This window comes from Narcine bancroftii, chromosome 3, assembly GCF_036971445.1.
Source record: "Narcine bancroftii isolate sNarBan1 chromosome 3, sNarBan1.hap1, whole genome shotgun sequence".
Classification (NCBI taxonomy): Eukaryota; Metazoa; Chordata; class Chondrichthyes; order Torpediniformes; family Narcinidae; genus Narcine; species Narcine bancroftii.
In genome coordinates this window covers 9,400,969-9,424,011 of record NC_091471.1, presented here as the reverse complement: position 1 = coordinate 9,424,011, position 23,043 = coordinate 9,400,969, and the positions used below count along the sequence as shown (strand labels likewise).

At 45.1% G+C, this 23,043-nt stretch overlaps 1 protein-coding gene across 1 annotated transcript in view; it reads left to right on the top strand.

The window, feature by feature from the left end:
* The window catches only part of tlx2 (T cell leukemia homeobox 2), a 70,817-nt gene extending 48,597 nt beyond the window's left edge, over positions 1 to 22,220 (top strand). Inside the window, exons 2-3 of the mRNA XM_069923490.1 lie at positions 9,957 to 10,194; positions 21,324 to 22,220. Of these exons, the coding sequence (XP_069779591.1) occupies positions 9,957 to 10,194; positions 21,324 to 21,543 (458 nt within the window). The 3' untranslated portion in view covers positions 21,544 to 22,220. The remainder of the gene's footprint in view (positions 1 to 9,956; positions 10,195 to 21,323) is intronic.
* The last annotated feature ends 823 nt before the right edge of the window (positions 22,221 to 23,043 follow it).

The following is a 23,043-nucleotide window of genomic DNA, read 5'->3' as shown; positions in this document are numbered from 1 at the left end:
CTGTTTGAAACGTACTGGTTAATTGGGTGTAAATTGGCTAGCATGGACTTGTAGGCCGAAATGGCCTGTTACTGTGCTGTGGGTCTAAATTTGATTTAAAATTTAAAATATCTGCACGTGCATGCTTCAAAGATTACAAGTGTACCACCACCCCCTCTGTCGTGGGTGCCGCCATCTTGGGCACAAACCTTTGCGGTCTTTGATGGATAAAAAGGACGCAACCAGCCCACTCATACAGGCAATTTAAACCAGTACAGGGCCTTCAGATTGGATGGCCAGGCCGTAATGGTGCTGGAAGGTGCCTCTCCACTCTCCTTCCCTGATCCGTACTATCAACAGCATTGCCATCTCGAAGTTCAAGTTCAACTTTATTGTCATCTAATTGTACATATACAACCTGATGAAACAGCACCTCATGCGCACACACACACACACACACACACACACACACACACACACACACACACACACACACACACACACACACACACACACACACACACACACACACACACACACACACACTCACTGCACCCTACATACAAACATAGTTATCCAAAATGAAGGCATATGAATAATTTATGGGTTTCTAAGATTGTTCAGCAGGTCTCACCACCTGCAAGAAGAAGGTGTTTCCCAGCCTGGCAGTCCTGATTTTTATGTTCCTATACTATGGGCTGGATGGGTATGAGTCCTGAATGATTCTCTGAGCCTTCTTTCAGCACTGCTCCCTGTAGATGTCGTCGATAGAGGGAAGGGAGACCCCACTGATCTTCTCAGCAGTTTTAATTACCCTCTGTACTGACCTCCAATCTGATGCTTTGCACTATAAGGCAGCCAGACAGGGCACTCTCCATTGTGTTCCTGTAGAATGTTGTTGGGATGGGGGGTGGCAGCCTTGCCTTCCTCAACCTCCTTAGGACATGTAGGTGCTCCTGTGCCTTCCTGACTAATGAGGAGGTGTTGGGGGTCCAGAATAGTTTGTCCTTTAAATGGACACCAAGGAATTCTGCAGATACCACTGCTGAAGGGAAATCTCTCTGCTCTTTACCCACACTATCCTTTATAAACCAAGAGCTCTTTTTTTTTAACGTGCAATCTATATTCAAAGCAACATTACAAGACACAAAGCACACACTGATCTACCACTAGAAATCACCATAACTGTGGCAACAAAACTGTGAGGAGCAGTAATTACAATCACCTCTCTATTACACATCGAATTAAAACATGTTTTCACCATCAATCGCACACGTGACCCCCTGGGGCGGGGACCATTCCTTGAACTCGACCACCGTCCCCTCAAACACCACGTGTTCCCACTCCAACACTGCACAGGCCTGGATGAAACCCCAAAGGATGGGCAGGCAGTCAGCTCTCCCCACTCCCTTGACCGCCCGCCGCCACTGCCCGTGAATGACCAGACTTGCCGACAGTGAGCCCACAAGGACACGCAGCGGGCGGCGGTAGATCAGGAGCGTGGGAGCTGAAGTGCAACCAGAATTGGAGGAGCATCCCCATCAGGGAGGCAAAGAGGGACCGCAACCTCCCGCACTCCACAAAGATCTGGGACCCCATCTCCTCCCAGCTGCAGAGGAAATGTAATCATTCCAACAATGCTGGCTCCAGAGTACACGCGGAGTGTGAGCAGAAAACGTTTGTGAATGAAGTAAGCCGTAGTACATGGGAATGGGATGGGATACGGGGAACAGGCTTGTGGCTTGGGGAATGAGTGGGATAATGCACATTGTTACGAGCCCAGAGGACCCCAAAACCCAGCAGCAATAGATATTCACCAAGACAAATGGTTACTTAAACAAAAGTTGCTTTTAATTATCTTTAAACATGAAAACAGAATCAAACTTTAACTTACCTCTATTGACTTAGTAACCTAACTTTTACTCCCTTCTAATTCTAAGTGCTCTTGTGTGTAATGGCGTGTGTAAGTTCAAAAAAGTTCTTTTGTTCACAGTCCAATCTCACTTCTCATTCCTCCAAGTTTACTGGTTGCAGGCAATTCTTAGATTGTGCACAGAATTTAACATTTATGAAGTTCATCAGGCTTTGGTGCTTGAACAGTAAATGATTACCATTCAGGAAGGTTCTTGTTGGTTTTCAGAGAGAGATGTATTGTTCCAGGACATCCACGACTGATGTACTTCCATCAGCCACTTCCGTGTCTTGCTGGCAAAACTTGCCCCTTCTGGGTTCTCCAGAGTTCTTTTTTGTTTCTCTTATTCCAAGTGAAACATTAGTCAGCCAGTTCTCTCCTCTTGCGTGAACCACAAGGGCTTTGACCAGGCCGTCTTTCAAATGGGCTTTCCATAAGCTTGCCAGCTTGTCCTGTTCCAGTCCTAGCTACTTCTTCTGGCTGTAACACTGTATAAGTGATGTCTGTGTCTCTCTCTCTCTCTCTCTCTCTCTCTCTCTCTCCCTCCCTCTCTCACTGAGAGAAAGCCTGTTTGACTCTCTCTGCTTGCTAAACCACATGACCCTCCTAAGACAACAAGTTCTCTTCCAGACAATCTGCGACTCCAACAAAATCTTTCATCTGTTGCCTTTTGTAAACAACAATCCATTGGAGAAGTCTCTTGAGCACTCTTCAAAGCTCTTGCAAAAGCTCTGATGCCTGATATGTCTAGCTTGAGCAGAGCTCCAGTATTTTAAATAAGATGTGTTTTAAAGTGTTTGTATGTGGCCTACTCTAACGAACCTTTCCCAATTTATCTCCCAAAAACATATCTATATACTCTGTCACATCATATGCACTTAGATTTGTATCGAACAGCCAAACCGCTAGATGGAAAGAAAAGTTGGAATAGTAAACTAACAGAATTAAATTGAAAGACAATAAATAATAAAAATTCTCCTGCCCTGGGAGAGAAAAAAATGTTTCAGGCTTGAGTACTTCATCAGGGTATGAGAAAAATGCAGGCAGGTGCCTGAACAAAATGGTGGGGGGTGGAGGTGCAGGGGCCTGGTACAGTCCCACAGGCAGTTGGTAATAGGTGAATGAGGGAGGGAGGGCAAAAGAGCAAACGGGGAGGGGGATGATGGCTCCGTTAATGGAGATTTTGCTCCCCACTACTGCGTCAACGTGTCTATCTGTGGCCTCACCCTGTGAAACCAAGGTCACCTGTAAATTGGAGGGTGAACATCTAATCTTCCGCCTGGGCCCTCTCCAGCTGGACAGCATTAACATCAACTACTCCGGTCTCTTCAAGACCACTCCCCGTTCTCCCTCTCTTCCCCATCCCCCTGTCGCTTTTCCTCCAGCTCTCCGCACCCTTCCCTCTCCATTCACCATGCCCCCTGTTTGCTCATGTGCCCTCCCTCCCTTATCCACCACCTGCCAGTGGGAATGTGCTCCTCCTCCTACCCCCTGGCTCTCACTATATTATTCAGCCGCTTGCCTACATTTTGCTCATATCTTTATGAAAGGTTCAGGCCCGAAACGTTGGTTATGTATCCTTGTCTTTGCTATATAAAAATACGCGGTGTAACCTGCTGAGTTTCTCCAGTGCTGTGTTTATACTTTAGTCTCTGCGTCTGCAGACTTTTCTGTTTTACTAGAATCTAAGACTAGTGGCCGTGACTAAAGGTGAATGGAGGAAGTCTTGTTGAAGGGCTCTGACGTTAAACATAAACCACTCTTTTTTCTCTCACTGCTCAATCCACTGGGTTCCCCCAGCAGGTTGATTTTGCTGCAATGGTTAAGGCTCAGCGCTGCAGCCTGGACCCTTCAATCAAGGGTGTGTTCAAACTACATCGTGAGCAGCTGGAGAATTTAAATCCCTCTCATTAAATAAATCGGTGATTTTGCGCATAAGTCCATTGGATTAAATAAAACAAATATGATTCAATAAAGTCCTTCGGGGAAGGAATCTGGTGTGGTAGATTTTTTTAGGTATACATCACGGTGACAGGTCCTTTCAGCCCACGAGCCCGTGCCATGCAAATAACCTACAATCGCCGTATGTTTTTTGAAGGGTGGGAGGAAGCCAGAGCACCCGGAGGAAGCCCACTCAGACACAGGGAGAACGTACACACTCCTTACAGATTCAAACTGGGTCGCTGGTGATGTAATATGGAACTGTGCTCCAGTTAACCATGTAGCACGGTTAGAGTAGTGGTTCGCACAACACGGTTACAGCGCCAGAGACCCGGGTTTGAAACTTGCACTGTTTATGAGGGGTATGAACATTGTCCTCGTGTCTGCATGGGCTTTTCCCGGGGGCTCCAGTTTCCTCCCACTGTTTGAAACATACTGGGGGTTGTCGGTTAATTGAGAGTAATTGGGCGGCACAGGCTTGTGGGCCGAAATGGCCTATGACCATGCTATATGTTTAAATTAAAAGTTTTAACTTTAAAAACATGACTGATCCTTAACACTTTCTTCAGTACAGAGGGCACTTAAGGACGGACAATAGCTAAATCCATCGCGGGCTCCAACTTCCCATTCATTGCAGGCAACTACGTGAGGCGCTGCCTCAAGAAGGCACCCAAGATCACCAAAGCACGCCCCCCCCCCCCCCCCCCCATCCCCATCACCCTGGCCACTGCTACTTCCGGATGGAAGGATCAGAAGCCAGAAGTCCAGCACCCTAGGAGCACTTTTATTTCCCACAGCTCTTGAACCTTTTCACACTGCCCGAACCCCAAAACGTAAAATACTCCTGAACCACTCAGTCTGCGCGATTGAAACACCACTTTATTTATGGATGAACAGCAATTGTGAATATTTATTTATCTATCCCATCCGTGGCCCATGTCATATCTAAAAATGCTGCCAGCCCATTAGTGATCATTTTAAAATAACTTGGTGGGCCACACGGTAGCTCTGGTTTTGAAAACCCGGGGTCGCAAGTTCGTTCCTTGCTGGGGCTTCATTTCCGTGGGTCCATTGGCCAAAGTGGCGACTCTCTGTCTTCCTTAAGGTGGACAAAGTCATGCATGTTACATTGCAAATGTAGTATTACGTAAATCTTTACCTTTAATGTAGCGGTTATCGCAATGCCTTTACTGGGTTTTGAATCCCGTGCTGTCTGTAAGGAATTTGCATGTTCTCCCCGTGTCTGCATGGGTTTTCCCCGGGGTCTCCGGTTTCCTCCCACCATTTGAAACATACGAGGGGTTGTAGATTAATGGGGTGCAAAGTGGGCGGCAAGGACTCGAGGCCTGAAATGACCTGTGGCCGTGCTGTATGTCTAAATTTAAAATTTAAATTTAGAATCCCATGGTCATAGAGTCGCAGAATGTTGAAGCAGGCCCTTTGGCCCATCTTGCCCATGCTGACCAAAATGTCTCGCCCACTTGAGTTCCTGGATTTGGCCCATATCCCTCTGAACCCATCCTATCTGTCCAAATATTTCTTAAATGTTGCAATACTACCTGCCTCAACTACTTCCCCCAGCAGCCTTTTCCCTACACTCAAAAGTAATCCCTCAGGTCCTTATTAAATCTCTCTTCCTTCAACTTTACCCCATGGTCTTTTAAATGCAAGGGGATTCTCTTTATTCTCATCATTTCATCCACGTTATTCAGGTGCATCTGTTGTCAACCTCCAAAGTAAGTTCCGAGATAGCACTTGTTGTATAAAAGGCAGATATGTAAAGATCTGTTCCCTTAATGTTCATAGTCAGAAAAATGCTTGAAGCTACCAGTGAGGAAGAAATAGTGAGTCATCTGGATCAAAATTATCCCATCAGGTAGACACATGAATTTTGAATAAGCATTTTGAATAATGAGGAGGATTTTATAGGAATGTAAAATTATAAGAGCAGGAGTCGGCCATCTGGCCCGTCGAGCCTGCTCTGCCATTCAATAAGATCATGGCTGATCTTATCTTTGACTCAACTCCACCTACCTCCCTTTTCTCCATATCTCTTAATTCCTTTTTTGTTTATATAAAAATCTATCTAACTGAACCTTAAATATGTTTAATGAAGTGGCCTCAACCACTTCCCTGGGCAGAGAATTCCACAGATTCACTACTCTCTGGGAAAAACAGTTTTTCCTCATCTCCATCTTAAATCTACTCCCTTGAATCTTGAGGCTATGTCCCCTCAGTCTGGTCTCACCTCCCAGTGAAAATAATTTTCCTGCCTCTATCTTTATCTATCCCTTTCATAATTTTATATGGTTCTAAAAGATCTCCTCTCATTCTTCTGAATTTGAGTATAACCCTGGATGATTTAGTCTCTCCGCATAGGTCAACCCCCTTATCTCCGGGATCAACCTGGTGAACCTCCTCTGTACTGTCTCCAAGGTCAGCATCTCCTTCCTCAAGTATGGAGACCAGAACTGCACACATTTCTCCAGCAGCCTCACCAGTTCCTTGTATATTTGCAGCTCTTCAATTCAATTCCTCTACCGATGAAGGCTAACATTCCATTTGCATTCTTAATAACCTGTTGTACCTGCAACCCAATTTTATGCGATTCATGCACAAGCCCTCCCAAGTCCTTCTGCTTGATAGTATGCTGCAGTTTTTCACCATTTAAATAAAATCTGTTCTCCTATTTTTGCTGCCAAAATGGATGACCTCACATTTACTAACATTGTTCTCCTTCTGCCAGACCTTTGGGGTCTATCTGAATGCAGTTTGCTGTTCTAAGAGAGTCATGTAGTTTTCAGAGAAAGATTTGTTGCTCGTTGGACACAGACTGATTCCTTCTGATCAGCCACTTCAGTGTCTTGCCGAAGAAACTTGCCCCATCAGGGTTTTCCAGATGATAACTTTCTTTCAGGTCACCACAGAGTTCATTTTTGTTTCCCTTATTTCAAGTGAAACATTTTGTAGCCAGCCATCCCCTCTTGTATGGACCACAAGGGCTTTGACCAGGCTGAACTAAGCACTCACAACCCATCTTCAAAATGGGGATTTTCACAGGCTTGCCAGCTTGTCCTGTTCCAGTCCCATTTGCTGCTGAACTGTAGAACTGAATTCTCTCTCTCTCTCTCTCTCTCTCTCTCTCTCTCTCTCTCTCTCTCTCTCACACACTCTCAGAAAACCACATGATCTTATTACAGCAAACTGCATTCAGACAGACAGCAGCACCAGACATAATCTTCCACGTCCATTCATCTGTTGCTTTCCAAAACAATAATCCATTACTCCACAGCATGTCCAATTAAGACCTACTTGTGAAGTCTCTATAGGCACTCTTCAAAGTTTTTGCAAAGGCACTTGGAGCCTGGACTGTCTGGCTTGAGCAGAGCTCTGGCATTTTTAAATGAGCTCTGTTTTGAAATGTTTGCATCTGTGTGTGACCTAACTAAAAACCCCACAATATATCTTCCAAAAAACATATCTATATACGATATAAAATATAACATAACCTGTCACACTAAGTAAGGAATGACTTCACTGAAGTCATTGATTCAAATGGATAAATCCACAGCCCATTTGTATGCTCCTTTTCAAAAATGTTTGCAGGACAAATGTTTCATCATTACAAATAAATAAATATTGTTTCCGTGATATGAGAGACTCGGGGGGGGGTGGGGTTCGGTGTGAGCAGTTCTTTTGGTCATTCAGCATTCTCACTGCTTGTGGGGAGAAGCTGTTCCTCAGCCTGGTGGTACTGGCTCTGATACTCCTGGATCGTTTCCCTGATGGGATCAGCTGAAAGATGCTTTGTGCATGGTGGAAGGGGCCCTCCATGGTTTTGTGTGCCCTCTTCAGACAATGATCCTGGTAGATCATGTTGATGGGTAGGAGGGGGGTGTTGATTGAGGGAGCCTCTAGAGATCCTCTCTGCCGCTCTTATTTTGCTAACTGCTACATGAACCATGCAGGCCCTTGAATTTTGTCCCTCATGATTCATCCCTAGAGTTTGAGCCTTTCAATCACACCACCTCAAACAGGTCTTAAATGATAAACTCAGGATCAAGCTTTACACAGAAGATGTCCACTTGTGACAAAGTATATAGAGTATATAGAAATGTTTTTGAGTGATAAATTGGGAAAGGTTTGTTGGAGTAGGTTACATACAAACACTTTAAAACAGATCTTATTTAAAATACTGGAGCTCTGCTCCATGCTAAACATATCGGCTCCAGAGCTTTTGCAAGAGCTTTTGAAGAGTGCTCAAGAGACTTCACTAATGGATTTCTGCTTACAGGAGGCAAAAGATGAAAGATTTTGCTGGAGGCGCTGCTGTCTGGAAGAGAGCTTGGTATTATAAGAGGGTCATGTGATTTTGAAAGGGGAGAGAGAGAGAGAGAGAGAGAGAGAGATCACTTGTACAGTGTTACAGCCAGCAGACAGCAGCTGGGACTGGAACAGGACAAGCTAGCAAGATTACAGGAAACCCATTTGTAAGACGGCCTGGTCAAAGAGCTTGTGGTTCATACCAGAGAAGAGGACTGGCTGTCTAATGTTTCACTTGGAATAAGAGAAATGAAAAGGAACTCTGTGGTGACCTGAAAGAAAGAGGTTATCATCTGGAGAACCCTGAGGGGGAAAATTTTGTCAGCAAGATACTGAAGTGGCTGATTAAAAAGAAACAACAAATCTCTCTCTGGAAACCGACAAGAGCCTTCCTTAGTGGTAACCATTTACCTTTCAAGCACTAAAGCCTGGCGAACTTCATAAATGTTAAATTCTGTGCATAGTCTAAGAATTGCCTGCAACCAGTGAACTTGGATGAATGAGAAGTGTGATTGGACTGTGAGCCAAATAACTTTTCTGAACTTATACACACATTACATACACGTGCACTTAGAATTAGAAGGGGGTTAAGTTAAGTCAATAGCAATAAGTTAAAGTTTGATTCTGTTTTCATGTTTAAAGATAATTAAAAGCAACTTTTGTTTAAGTAACCATTTGTCTTGGTGAATTGCTGCTGGGTTTATGGGTCCTCTGGGCTCGTAACACGCTGCTGATATTTTTTCTTCAGCAAGGGAGTGGCTTTGTGGGATGCATTCAACACACCACACTGAGTGGGTTGTCAAGTATGACATTTGTTTTCAGTTCCCACTTTCTGCTGGTACTTGCCAGTATGAAGTTCCAGGGGCACTAGGGTAATTCACACTGAGTACTTGGCAGCTGGCTCCACCGTCCCCAAACAGGTTCTTCAGCCCACAAAGTCTGTGCTGCCCATAATGCCAATTTAAACTGCATGTCTCCCTGTTCTCGCATCTGTCTAAATCCCCTCAGCCTTTGCTTTCCCCTGGTAGCCTGTTCCAGGTTCTCTGCAAGAAAACACTTGCCTTGTTTGGAAAGTTATCAATGAGATTGAAAGTGCGTCGAGAAAATTTACGAGGATGTTGCCAGGACTTGAGGAGCTGAGTCACAGGGAGAGGTTAAACAGGTTAGGACTTTATTTCCTTGTGCCTCAATAGAAGTAGATACAATTATAAAGGGAATGGATAGAGTAAAAGGCAAGCAAGCTTTTTCACTCAGGTTGGGTGAGACAAGAAATGGAGGACATGGGTTAAGGATAAAAGGTGAAATGGTTAAGGGCGACGTTGGACGGGGGGGGGGGGTCGTTAGGGGGGAACTTCTCCACAGAGAGTGGTGTGGGGGTGGAATGAGCTGCCAGATAAAGAGATGAATGTGATGGGTTTTATTTGAAAATTTAAGAGAAATTTGGAAAGGTGCATGGATGGGAGGGGTGTGAAGGTGAAGGTCAAACTAATAGTTCAGTAGAGACTCGATGGGCCAAAGGGCCAGCTTTAATTGTGTTCTCTGGTTCTAATGTCAATCTTTAAATATCTTAAACCTTCTGGTTTGTGACATTTCGACCTTAGGGAAATGAATGTTCTAAGTGTTATGTTATATGACGTCTGTCAGATTATCTGTTTATCCTTAGACTGCGATCCCTGGTCCTGGACTCCCCAGGGATTGGAGACATCCTTTTGTCCCCTGGCCTGTTCAGTCCTGTTAGAGGTTTGTCGGATGGTCCCGTTGTTTTTCTGAGTCAATAACTTCTCCCCCATGTTCTCACCAGCTGCCCTGTCTCCCTTCACCGCGGCCAGGAGGATCGGGCATCCATACCAGAACCGGACCCCTCCCAAGAGGAAGAAACCCAGGACCTCGTTCAGCCGCCTACAGATCTGCGAGCTGGAGAAACGCTTCCACCGGCAGAAGTACCTGGCCTCGGCTGAGAGGGCGACATTGGCCAAGGCCCTCAAGATGACCGACGCCCAGGTCAAGACCTGGTTCCAGAACAGAAGAACCAAGTGGAGGTAAATACATCATAGGAGCCAAGGGGAGGCTGCTCTACCCTCAAATCTCAATGTTCAAGTTCAACTTTATTTATCATCCAATTGTACAAGTACAACCTGATGAAACAGTGTCCTCTGGTCCTTGGGGCAAAACATGCAGACACACATACAGAGATAACTCACAGACAGACAACATTACATATACATAGTACATATAAACGAGTAAAAATAAATACATATTGTTCAATAAATAGTTGAGTCTCGGAGGGTTAGTGTGAGCAGTTCATCAGTCAATCAGCATTCTCACTGCCCGTGGGAAGAAGCTGTTCCTTAGCCTGGTGGTGCTGGCTCTGATCCTCCTGGATCTCTTCCCTAATGGGAATAGATGAAAGATGCTGTGTGCAGAGTGGAAGGGGTCCTCAATGATTTTGCATGCCCTCTTCAGACAGAAATCCAGTTAGATCACGTCAAAGGGAGGGGAGGGAGACCCCAGTGATTCTCTCTGCTACGCTTATAGTCCTGTGGACCTCCAATCCCATGCTCTACAGGAACCGTACCACACTGTGAAGCAGCCGGCCAGGACACTCTCAATAGAGCTGCAGTAGAAGGTTGACGTGATGGTGGCCAGTAGTCTTGCCCACTTCAGTCTTCTCAGGAAGTGTTCTCTCATTCAGAGCCTCCTGTTGAAGTGTTGAAAATTCCTCAGCGGGTTTCACAGATACTGTTCCCTAAGACTTGAGAGAGTTCAGAACTTGGGGAGGCAGGAATCTGAGTATTTCAGAAGGAGATAATCTGAATTATATTTAATTGAAGGATTGAATCCTATTGACAAAGGGCTCAGGGCCAAAACATTGGTCACTATTGGGACTATTGAGGCTATGATGGTTCTCAAAGTCCTTCCACCCACCCCATTCCCCTACTTATTTTCCTGTGGCCTATTTCCTTTCAGTTGCCAGACAGATCCAGCCTGACTTGCCGACCTCCCTGCTCTACAAGTGTGTTTGTTAACTTACCAACCATCTTGCCTTACCTGGGATGAAACCAGAGCACCTGGGCAGCATAGTTGGCTAGTGCAATGCCTTCCAGCGCCCGAGATCAGGACCAGGGTTCGAATCCCAAGCTGTCTGAAAGGAGTTTCTACGTTCTCCCTGTGTCTGCGTGTGTTTTCCTCTGGGGGCTCTGGTTTCTTCCTACCTTTCAAAATATACCAGGGGTGTAGGTTAATTGGGTGTAAATTGGGAAGCATGGACCCGTGAGTTGAAGTGGCCCATTACCATGCTTTATGTCTAAAAAATAATAAATTTGAAAAAATTCAAATCGGGAAAATGTGCAAATTCTGCACTGATGCCAACTGTGGTCAGCAATGAGTCCATGACCCGAGAGCTATGTGCAAAGAGACTATGAATATAGAGCATAGAACATTGAGCATTGTCCCTTTGTGCCAACCTATATATTCCTACAAGAAAAATAAACCCTCCCTGCCCATAACCCTCTATTTCCCTTTCATCCATGACCCTGTCTAAGAGTCTCTTAAATGCCCTCAATGTTTCAGCCTCCATCATCAACCATGGCGAGGCTGATGACCCCCTCTAAACATCCCTCCCTTCACTTTGTAGGGATGTCCTCTGGTGTTTGCTATTTCTGCCCTTAGAAAAGGCACTGGCCGTCCATCTCATCTATGCCTCTCAGAACCTCTATTAAGTCATCTCTCATCCTTCTTTGCTCCAAAGTGAAAACCCCCAGCTCTGCTAACCTTGCCTCATAAGATATTTCAAATCCAGGTAACACCCTTGTCAATCTCCTCTGCACCCTCTCCGTAGCTTCCACATCCTTCCTGTAATGAGGTGACTAGAACTGGACACAATACTCTCAGTGAGATCTCACCAGAAATTTGTAGAGTTGCAAAATGACATCTTGAACTCAATCCTCTGACTAATGAAGCCCAGCGTCCCATAGGCCTTCTTAACTGTCCCATCAACCTATGTGGCAACCTTGAATAAACTGAAATGAATTCATGCTCTTTCAACAGACCTGACAGGGATAATATTTGTTTTAACTCCATCCACTCACTTAGATGTTACAATTTTATTTGTCCACTGGTAGAAAGATACCTCTTGATGTCTGTAGATCAGCGGTTCTCAACCTTTTCCTTTCCACTCACATACCACTTTAAGTATTCCCTATGCCATCGATACTCTGTGATTAGTAAGAGATTACTTAAGATGGTATGTGGGGGAAAGAAAATGTTTTAATCGCACCTAATTGACTCATTATGTGCACGGCTTCATAACTCCAAAGGAAATGGGCTGATGACAATTTTTCTCAAGCAAAATATTTCAGTAACAATTGGGTCTAGAGCAGTGATTCTCAACCTTCCCTTCCCCCTCGCATACCACCTTAAGCAGTTCCTTTCTAATCACAGAGCACCGATGGCATAGGGATTACTTAAAGTGGGATGTGATTGGAAAAAAAAAGGTTGAGAACCACTGCTCAAGATAAATAGATGAATAGCGAACCAGAATCTTTGGTCCATTGAATCCCTGCTGAACCTGCACTTTCAACACTTTTTTGAGAAGAACGACACAAATCTTACACAAGAGAATGGCCAGCCTCCGGTTTTAAACTGATGCCCGTTCTGGATTCCTGTTTTCCCTCTCTATGAATACCTCAAACCACAAACTCCATGCTCTGTAATCAAGCATTGTTGTTGCCTGTCATCTCTGAATAGAGCAATCCCATCACCTTCACTGCTGTGAACCAACAGAATGAAAAAAAGTAAGTTGCAGATCTAATCCATAAATCCTTATCTCTTCCAAGCCAATGGAGAAATATAGCATGAATATGAGAAACAGTTATTAGAATAAGCCCCTGGACAGAAATGTTGAAAAAAAAACCCTCAACATTTCATAGAAAGTAAAATTAGAGTGAGACTCCCTTTGGAAAATAAAGAGTGCAATGCACAAAGGTGCTGGAGAAACTCAGCAGGTCACGCAGCATAGAACATAGAACACCAGAGTACTTTACAGGCCCTTCGGGCCTCGAGGTGTGCCAACCTATGTACTATTTTAGACATACAGAACGGTAACAGGCCATTTCCGTCCACAGATCAGTGCCACCCAATTTACACCAAATTAACCTACACCTCTGGGCCTTTTTGAGCCAAAAACAAATCCTACCAAAAAAAGCTCGATGTTCCTACCAAAATAAACTAAGCCCTTCCTACCTCATAACCCTCTATTCTTTTTCCATCCACATGCCTGTTTAAGAGTCTCTTAATTGTCCCTAATGTTTCAGCCTCCACCATCACCCCTGGCAATGCATTCCAGCACCCACAATTCTCTGGGTACAAAATGTACCCCTGATGTCTCCCCTAAACATCTCTCCCTTCACTTTGTACAGATTTTCTCAGGTGCTATTCTCAGCCTTGGAAAAAGACACTGGCTGTCAACCTTGTGTATATGCCTTTCAGAATCTTGTAGACCTCTATCAAGTCTCTTCTCACCCTTCTTCGCTCCAAAGAGAAAAGTGCCAGCTCCGCTAACCTTGCCTCATAAGACTTATTTTCCAATCCAGACGACATCCTGGAAGATCTCCTCTGCACTCTCTCCACATCCTTCCTATAATGGATTCATTGATATGGCAGAAAAGAAAGACCAGACAGAATGTGGAACCTTACAGAACAGTACAGGCCCTTCAGGCCACAGTGTTATGTTGACCTATGTAAACCTACTTCACAACAATCTCATCCTTCCCTCCCTCACACACCTAACCCTTTATTTTTCTTGCATCTATGTGCCTGTCTAAGAGTCCATGATAATCCATAGGAAGAGATGGGTGACCAATGTTTCGGCCCTGAGCCCTTTGTCAAGGTATGAGCAAAGGTCAGGCAAGCGCCTGAAAAATGAGGCCAGTTTGTCCAAATGCAGTCAACTCGAGGTGTGTTTTTGGTAATGTGCACCTGATCCCTTTGCCTTCCTCACATTTTTACGCCCTGACTTCATCCTCCTTGAATGTGCTGAACAAAGCAGCATTTACAGCCCCCTCAGATGGAGAATTAATGGTCCCTTAAGTGCAAGATGTTCTTCCCAGTGCTATATGACTAAGCCCTTCTCCTTATGCTACACTCCTGGCTCCAGACTCCCCTGTGAGGGAAAATAGCATCAATGGAGTTCCTTAAAAATTTATAAATGTCAATGAAGTCAATATTCATTCATCTGAACTCCATTGGCAATGCCCCCTCGGAGAGCAATTCCCCAGATGCCAGAAATCAATTTAGAGCAATCCCTCGCAGGCATGTAGACCTTTCCTTAGTTAAGAAGTGCAAAGTTCACCGTTCCCATCCCATCACCACCATGTGTCCTCTCTCTCACAGTTCCGCCCTTCTTTCTTTCTCCCTCTCTTCTCCCCTCATTCATCACACTTGTGATTATGAAGATCCAAAGTAATTTGGATTCTCTGTGATCATGCCGGGATGAAGGATATTGTTCATGTCAATAGACTAGAGCAGCAGGGGATGTTGAGGGGATGTGTAGGTGGGTGTGTCACGGTCGACACGTTAAAAAAGCTGGATGTGACCGGAAAAGACCCATGTCAACATCAACACGCAACATGTTGGAGGAACTCAGTGCAAGGAAGTAGGCTGTCAACATTTCAAGCTGAAATCCCTTCGGGGTGGAGGGGCGGGAAGTTCTGATGATGGGTTTTTGGCCAGAAACAACAACTTCTGTGGATGCTTTCTAACCAGCACTTTTGTTTGTTTCTCAAGGCCTCCTGTATCAGGCAAATAGTAAATACCAAAGGATATGGCTTGAGGTGAATGGAGGAAAGTTTGGGGAAGATTTGGGGATAAGGATTTTTACATAGAGAGTGGTAAGGGTCTAAAATGCTGGGGGTGGGAGACTGGTACAATAGGGACATTTAAAAGACTCTTAGACCGGCACATGGATGTAAGAAAAATAGAAGGTTCTGGGTGTGAGTTTGGGAAGGATTAGATTGTTTAATTTAATTTAGAGGTTTAGCACGGTAACAGCCCCTTGCAGCTCATGGACTGGGATTCACTGGTAACACGTTGGTGCTGATGGCCGGTTCCTTTGCCATCTGCTCACATATAACCCTGGACTTCCGCCGAAACCCAGAACCCTTCCAAAGACCCTAGCCATAGTTATAAGCTAATAAAAGCGTTGGTTCTCCCTCCAGTGGTGAGAGCTTTTATTCACGCTACAAGTCTATGCTGCCCCAACTACACCAATTAACTGGCAAACCCTGACTTAGTGGAGGTATGTAAGATTATGAGGAGGCTCAGACAATCAGCACCTTTTCCCCAGGGAGAGAGTTACAAATACCAGAGGCCATCTGTTTAAGGACATTTTGGGGGCGATGTCAAAGGTAGGTTTTTTAGTCACTGAAAGGTGGGGGCCAGGAATCCTTTGCCAGGGTTGGCGGTGGAGGCTGGTACAATAGAGACGTTTAAAAGAGTACCTAGTCATGCACATGGCTGCAAGAAAAATAACAGGTTATGGGTGTGAGGGAGGGAAGATTTAGATTCTTGTGGAGTAGACTTACATATTGTGGGCAGAAGGGCCTGCACTGGGGTGTAACGTTGTGTGTTTTATCTGAAGTCTAGCAATGAGTTTATTGTCACATACATAATTCCAATGATAAATGCCCATCTAATTAATTTGAGTGGCCTTTCTGCCCTTTCCAGATGGTCCCCCGTTTCTAAATTAAATTGAATTTTTCACGTCTGGTGAGAAACCGTGAAAACGTTGCTTTTGCGTGATATCCAGGCAACCATCAACCTCTCTGCAGAACGGAAACTGGTGCAGGAATGATGTTACAATAGTAACAAGCCATCTGCTGGAGGAACTCAGCGGGTCAAGTGGCATCAGTGGGAGTAAAGGAATGGTTGACGTTTCAGGCCGAAGGAGATGGGGGGCGGTGGGGGGGGGGGGTAAGACCAGAAACGGCAACCACAAACTTGCTCCAGATCCCAGCGTCTGCCATCTCTTTTAGTGCCAAGGTTGAGATACAGGAGAGTAGAATTAGTGCAAGGAGAGGGGCCGCCAGGAGAAGCTGGTGAATAGGCACCAGGCATTGGCATCATTTTGGTGAGCATGTCGTGTTGTGATTAATGAATATTCACTGGCACAACTAGGGGGTTGAGGGGCGGGGTGTGGACTGCACCAGTTGACACCATCGGGGTTTGGGGATGGGGGGGGTGACTTTCTGTAAAATTCTTGTGTAGTATCGGCAGAAATTTTTTTTTATATATATATTTAATCACCCCAACTTTTATGTATCAATATACTTACAAGGCTAAAACTCTGTGCTAATTTACATTTTGAACCATCTAATGTGCTCCCAGTCAGAGCTGTCATTATTACCCAATTACAGTGATGCTTTGAACCACGTGATTCCGTCTGCACGGGCTCCAAGCACGTGCTGTTGTTTCCCTTTGCTTCTGTGTGGATGATATTGTAATTTAAAGGTGTAATTTTACTGTTGGTAATTCTTTATCTCACTACACTATTGCTGTTACATTCAGTGATATATGGGAATTATGATTTACAAGAAACATAAGAAAAAAAACATTACTAAGGATTCTGTATGGTCTGGTCGGGAAGGAGATCCATGAGTGGTGGGGGGGTGGGGGGTGAGGAAACACCATGAGTTACCGCTCTGGGTGACACCAACCCTACTGAAGCTATTGCAAGTATTGGAGATTAATGTGAAGACAAAAAACACTCATGGTGTTGCTCAGATCCAGCTGGTGGCTTGGCCACGTTGTCTGTGTGTTACGTCACGAGGAGATTTATTTTCCCTGTCAGTTAACAATGACGGTTCAATTGTTTCGGTATTGGCATGCCATATTGGTTACCTTTACCAATAAATTTATTTAATTTAAATTTAAATTTAGACATACAGCATGGTAACAGGCTCTTTCGGCCCATGAGCCCATGCCACCCACTTACACCCTATTGACCTACAAGCCCCCGCTCCCCCCGGTACATCTTGAAAGGTGGGAGGACACTGGAACACCTGGAAGAAACCCACACAGACACGGGGAGAACGTACAAACTCCTTAAGGACAGCGCCGGATTTGAACCCAGGTCACCGTCGCTGTAACAGCATTGCACCAACTGCCACGCTGACCGTGCCACCCCAAATACTGTGTTCCTGCTTACATAGTAAAACCGAATGCAAGTTTTCTCAAGGGAAGAAGGGAACTCCGATCCCTGATTATTGCCCAAGCCATTGGCCTATGAAACAAATCATTTTTCAATTTCGTATCATGGGTAAAATGGGAAATGGAACATAGAATATTGAACATTACAGCTCAACCCAAGCCCTTCAGCCAACAATCTACGGAAGCTTCATCCACAACATCATCATTCATAAACTCTTCAGCTCAATCCTTCTATCACAGCATCCATCTCTCATCCAGTTCATTTCATATAGTTCTAGTGAATCTACATGACTGGCCTAAACTTCTTTTCCCTACCTTGTACCTTGTACCGTGTATTTATATGCCTGTCTAAGAGTCTTTTGAATCTCCCTATTGTACAGCATTCACCACCACCTCTGGCAATGCATTCGAAGCATCCACTACACTCTGGGTTAAAAAAAAACCTACCCCTGACATCTTCCCAAAACTTTCCTCTCTTCAACTTGTATAGATGTCCTCTGGTGTTTGACACTCTCGCCCCAGAACAAAAAAGGTGCTGACTGTCCACCCTATCTATGCCTCTCATAATTTTGTAGACCTCTATTGTCGCCTCCAATCTTGCATCACTCCAAAGAGAAATGACCTAGCTCATAAGACACGTTCTCCTGTCCAGGCCACATCCTCTCAAAAAATATCCACATCCTTCCCATAATGAGGTGACCAGAACTGAACACAATATTCCAAATGTGGCCTCACCAGAGTTTTATAGAGCTGCAACATTACCTCGGGGTGTTTGACCTCAGTCCCCCGACCAATGAAGAGCAGCATCCCATCCACTTTCTTAGCTGTCTAAATGGTGAAACCTGGGCATAGCATACCCCTTCGCAACTGTGATGGTGTATCCGCCTCGATTTATCCCCAAAACATCTGAGATGAACTCGAACTCATGACTGACCTGAGGGCGACTAACTCAGCCGCCAAGGAGTGCAAGATGAGCAGCAAAACTCTACAGAGAGGGGGAGTGATTTCATTGCTGCTACCTTTGTTAACATTCCTCTCAATACCTCCTCCCACAGCCGCATGTCCTTCCTTAACCCCGCTGCCCAGTTTCCTTCCCATCCCCTCCCCTCTCTGGTTCTATCTATCATCCATACCCTCAACACATACCTGATACCAGGCTGTATCTCTAAATTAAATTGGTTTAAGATAAGATGGGAAAGATATTAAATTTGTAAAATTTAGACACACAGCACAGCAACAAGCCATTTCAGCTCACAAGCCCATACCACAAAATTTACATCCAGTTAACCCACACCCCCGGTATATTTCAAATGGTGTGGGGGAAACCCACGCAGACATGAGTAGGATGCACAAAGTCCTTACAGCCAGTGTGGGATTCGAACCCCGGACCTAATCGCTGGCCCTGTAAAGGCGCTGCCCTAACTACAACATTTTTTTCACATTGAGAGTGGCAGGTACATTGAGCAATGAAGTGGTAGAGGTGGGCAAAATTACAATGCTGACAAAACATCTGGGCAGGTACATGGATAGAAAACGGTTCGAAGGGATATGGGCCAAATGAAGCCAAATGGGAGTTGCTCAGGTAGGCAACCGGGTCAACATGGACATCTTGGGCTGAAGGGTCTGCATCCGAGTTGTAAAACTCTAGGACACCCTCTACCTGCAGTGAATTTTAATCACCACCATCTTTTCCAATATCCCCTCACTGATGAGACTTGTAAATTCCAAATCCGGTCACATTCATGTTTCCTGCAACCCAATGATGCACAGATCGAGACTGATAAAAAATGATAATAATGTACACATTGTACAATGTACATAGGCCCCGAAATTCGTATTTGCTGCACCCTAAATTTTGACCCTTAACCCATGTCTTCTGGTTTCTATTTCACCTAACATAGAGCATAGAACATGGAACACTACAGAACAGGACAGGTCCTTCAGCCCTCGATGTTGAGCCGACCCATTTGTTCCTTAAAAAAAGTACTAAACATTCCCTACCCTCTAATCCTCTATTTTTCTTTCATCCATGTGCCTGTCTAAGAGTCTCTTAAATGTCCCTAATGTTACAGCCTCCACCACCATCCCTGGCAAGGCATTCCAGACACCTGCCACTCTCTGTGTAAAAAACCTACCCCTTCACTTTGTACACATGTCCTCTGGTGTTTGCTGATCCTGCCCTGGGAAACTGGTGCTGGCCGTCCATTCTATCTATGCTTCTCATAATCTTCTAGACTTCCATTAAGTTTCCTCTCATTCTTCTACACTCCAAAGAGAAAACTCCCAGCTCTACTAACCTTTCCTTGTTTTCCAATCCAGGCAAGATCCTGGTAAACCTCCTCTGCACCCTCTCCATAGCTTCCAGATCCTTCTTACAAAGAAGTGACCATAACTGAACAAAATACTCCAAGTGTGGTCTCACCAAGGTTTGTAGAGTTGCAACATGACCTCTCGACTTCACTGGAGAAAGCCTATTTGCATTTAACCTGCAGCCATGGGCGGACGATGGCAGCAAGATCACCTCCGTTACCTCGGTGGCTTCCGTCGTCTGACCAACCCCTCATAATTTTAAATACCTCTATCAAATTTCCCCTAATTTTTCTCCTCCCCAGGGAACAAAGGTCTAACCTATTTGACCTTTCCCTGTAACTCAGTTCCTCAAATTCCGGCAGCATCCCAGTAAATCTTCTCTGCAATCTTTCCATCTTATTGATATCTTTCTTGTACTTCAATAACTAAATCTACATGCAACACTCCAAATTTGGCCTCACCTATGCCTTATACAACTTTACCATAACACCCCAACTCTTATACTCAATATGTTGATTTATGAAGGCCAATGAGCTAAAAGCTCTCTTTACAACCCTATCTACCTGTAGCACCATTTTCAGGGAATTATATATCTGTATTTCCGGATACCTTTGTTCTCCTGCTCTCCTCAGTGTCCTACCATTTACCATGTATCACACAAGTCACTTAGGTCAGGTCACTCATCTGAGTACCATGTAACCCAGTACTACCTGTCGTATGGTCGGGTGGTCAGCGACTAAACTGCTCCCCACCAGGCTTGTCTGGTGTGGAGAGTGGCTAGGCACAATGCAGGATGTAAAACAAGACCTGTCAAAGGGTGGATGAACCCTCTCGTAGGGTTAATGGCTGTCTAACAAACATGTGCAGTGAAGCGCGGAAAGAACATCCCTTGCATTGAAGCTTGTTCTGGCCATTCACTGTAATATGACTACCCCCAGCTGACTTGGACCTCACCATGCTGCTGGATCCGGGAGGGGATGCCGAGAGGGTGGGTCTGGATCCGTGCAACTCCCTACTCACCGAGATCCATTCACACTGTTCCTTTCTGAGGAGTGGGGGTATCCTCTTATCGAAGCCCACAAAATGGCTGAAAGGAACCATCGTCATCCTTTCGGATGGATAGCCAGAAGAAGAATCACACAAGAGATAAAAGATGATAAGGGCAGCAGGGTTAATGTAACAGTTAGCACAACGGTACTACTGTGCCAGTGTCCCATGTTCGAATCTGGCCCTGTTTCTAAGGGGTTTGTCTGCATGGGTTTCCTCCCACCCTTCAAAAAATATATGGGGGGTTACAGTTTAACTGGGGGTATTTGGGTGGCATGGTTTCATGGGCCGGAAGGGCCTGTTACCATGCTGTATATCTAAATTTGTTTAAAAAGTAGATTGGCACAACATTGTAGGCCGATGAGTCTGTATTGTGGTGAAATAACCATGTACACCATATGTTCTATGAGAGTTTATTGTCGTGTACCTAGGTACAATATACCGACGCTCTGAAATCCATCCTGGTGTTGAGGCCAAACAATAATACATAAAGAAACAATATCACACAAAAGAAAAAAATATAATGTTGGAGTTTATGGTCATACACATCAGTAGATGAAAGTGTGAAAAGATAGACAACTTAATAAATAAATCTTTGTTAAACCAGGAGGCAAACGGCCGAGGAAAGAGAAGCTGAGCGGCAGCAGGCAAACCGACTGATGATCCAACTTCAGCAGGAAGCCTTCCAGAAGTCACTGACACAGCCCATTCAGCAGGACGCCCTCTGCGTCCACAACGCTTCACTTTACGCCCTGCAGAACCTGCAGCCATGGGCGGACGATGGCAGCAAGATCACCTCCGTTACCTCGGTGGCTTCCGTCGTCTGACCAACCTTCTGAGTTTCCTCTTTTCTTCTTCCCCTCGGGCAGAGACTCTCACAGCTCCTGGTACCAAATAGCGCTGCACATTACTGTATGTTACTGGCTGGAATTTTTCATTTTCAATGTTAAATCAAAAGTTATCATTTTAAAAACGTGTACTTGTTAAAGGGTTATTGCAATGCAAAAAAAAGCTAATAAAAATACAATTCAATAGATAATTTCATTTAATTTATGCTGCTTTGAAGATGCTATTATAACATATGGTTTGAATCAGATTTGAACTTGGCACTGTCTGTAAGGAGATTGTATGCTCTCCTGATGTCTGCAAGTTTTCCCCGGGGGCTCTGGTTTCCTCTCACCCTCCAAAATGTATGGGGGTCAATTGGGTGTAATTGGGCTCAAGGGCCAGAAAGGCCTGTTACCGTGCTGTTATGCAATTAAATAGCCTGGGTGTCACGGTTAGTGTAGCGGTTGGCGCAGCGCTATTACAGCACCAGCGATCCAGGTTCGAATCGGGCACTGTCTGTAAGGAGTTTGCACATTCTCCCCATGTCTGTGTGAGCTTTCTTCCCACCATTCAAAGCGTTCGGGGTTGTAGGGTGTGATTTGGCAGCACAGGTTTTAATGGAAGAATCTACTTCCACTATGTTGTAAATAAAATTTTAATAAAGATTTAAAAATTATACGGGGTTCGGGAATAGACCATTTGGCCTCTTGCTTTGAGCCTGTGCTTTGTTCACATCCTAATCCACTTGCTCCGAATCATGGGTCCTCTACCGGCATCACCTACGGCTCCTAGAACGCTTCCATCAGCGCTGTCTCCGCTCCATCCTCAACAGTCATTGGAATGACTTCATCACCAACATCGAAGTACTCGAGCTGGCAGAGTCCGCAAGCATTGAATCCATGCTGCTGAAGACCCAACTGCGCTGGGTGGGTCACGTCTCCAGAATGGAGGACCCTCGCCTTCCCAAGATCGTGTTCTATGGCGAGCTCTCCACTGGCTACCGAGACAGAGGTGCACCAAAGAAGAGGTACAAGGACTGCTTAAAGAAATCTCTTGGTGCCTGCCACATTGACCACCGCCATTGGGCTGATATCGCCTCCAACCGTGCATCTTGGCGCCTCACAGTTCGGCGGGCAGCAACCTCCTTTGAAGAAGACCGCAGAGCCCACCTCACTGACAAAAGACAAAGGAGGAAAAACCCCAACCAACCAATTTTCCCTTGCAACCGCTGCAACCGTGTCTGCCTGTCCCGCATCAGACTTGTCAGTCACCAACGAGCCTGCAGCAGACGTGGACATACCCTTCCATAAATCTTCGTCCGCGAAGCCAAGCCAAAGAAGAAAAAGAAGAATCCACTTGCTACCATTTTCTTCAAGTCAAAGTCTCAATCAATTAATATCTGATGGTTCCCTGAACGAGATTGATGGGGGGAGGAGTAGCTCCCTGAATGGAGCGGGAAGGGAAGGGGTGGGAAGCTGGTGGAAAAGAGAAAGTGGGAT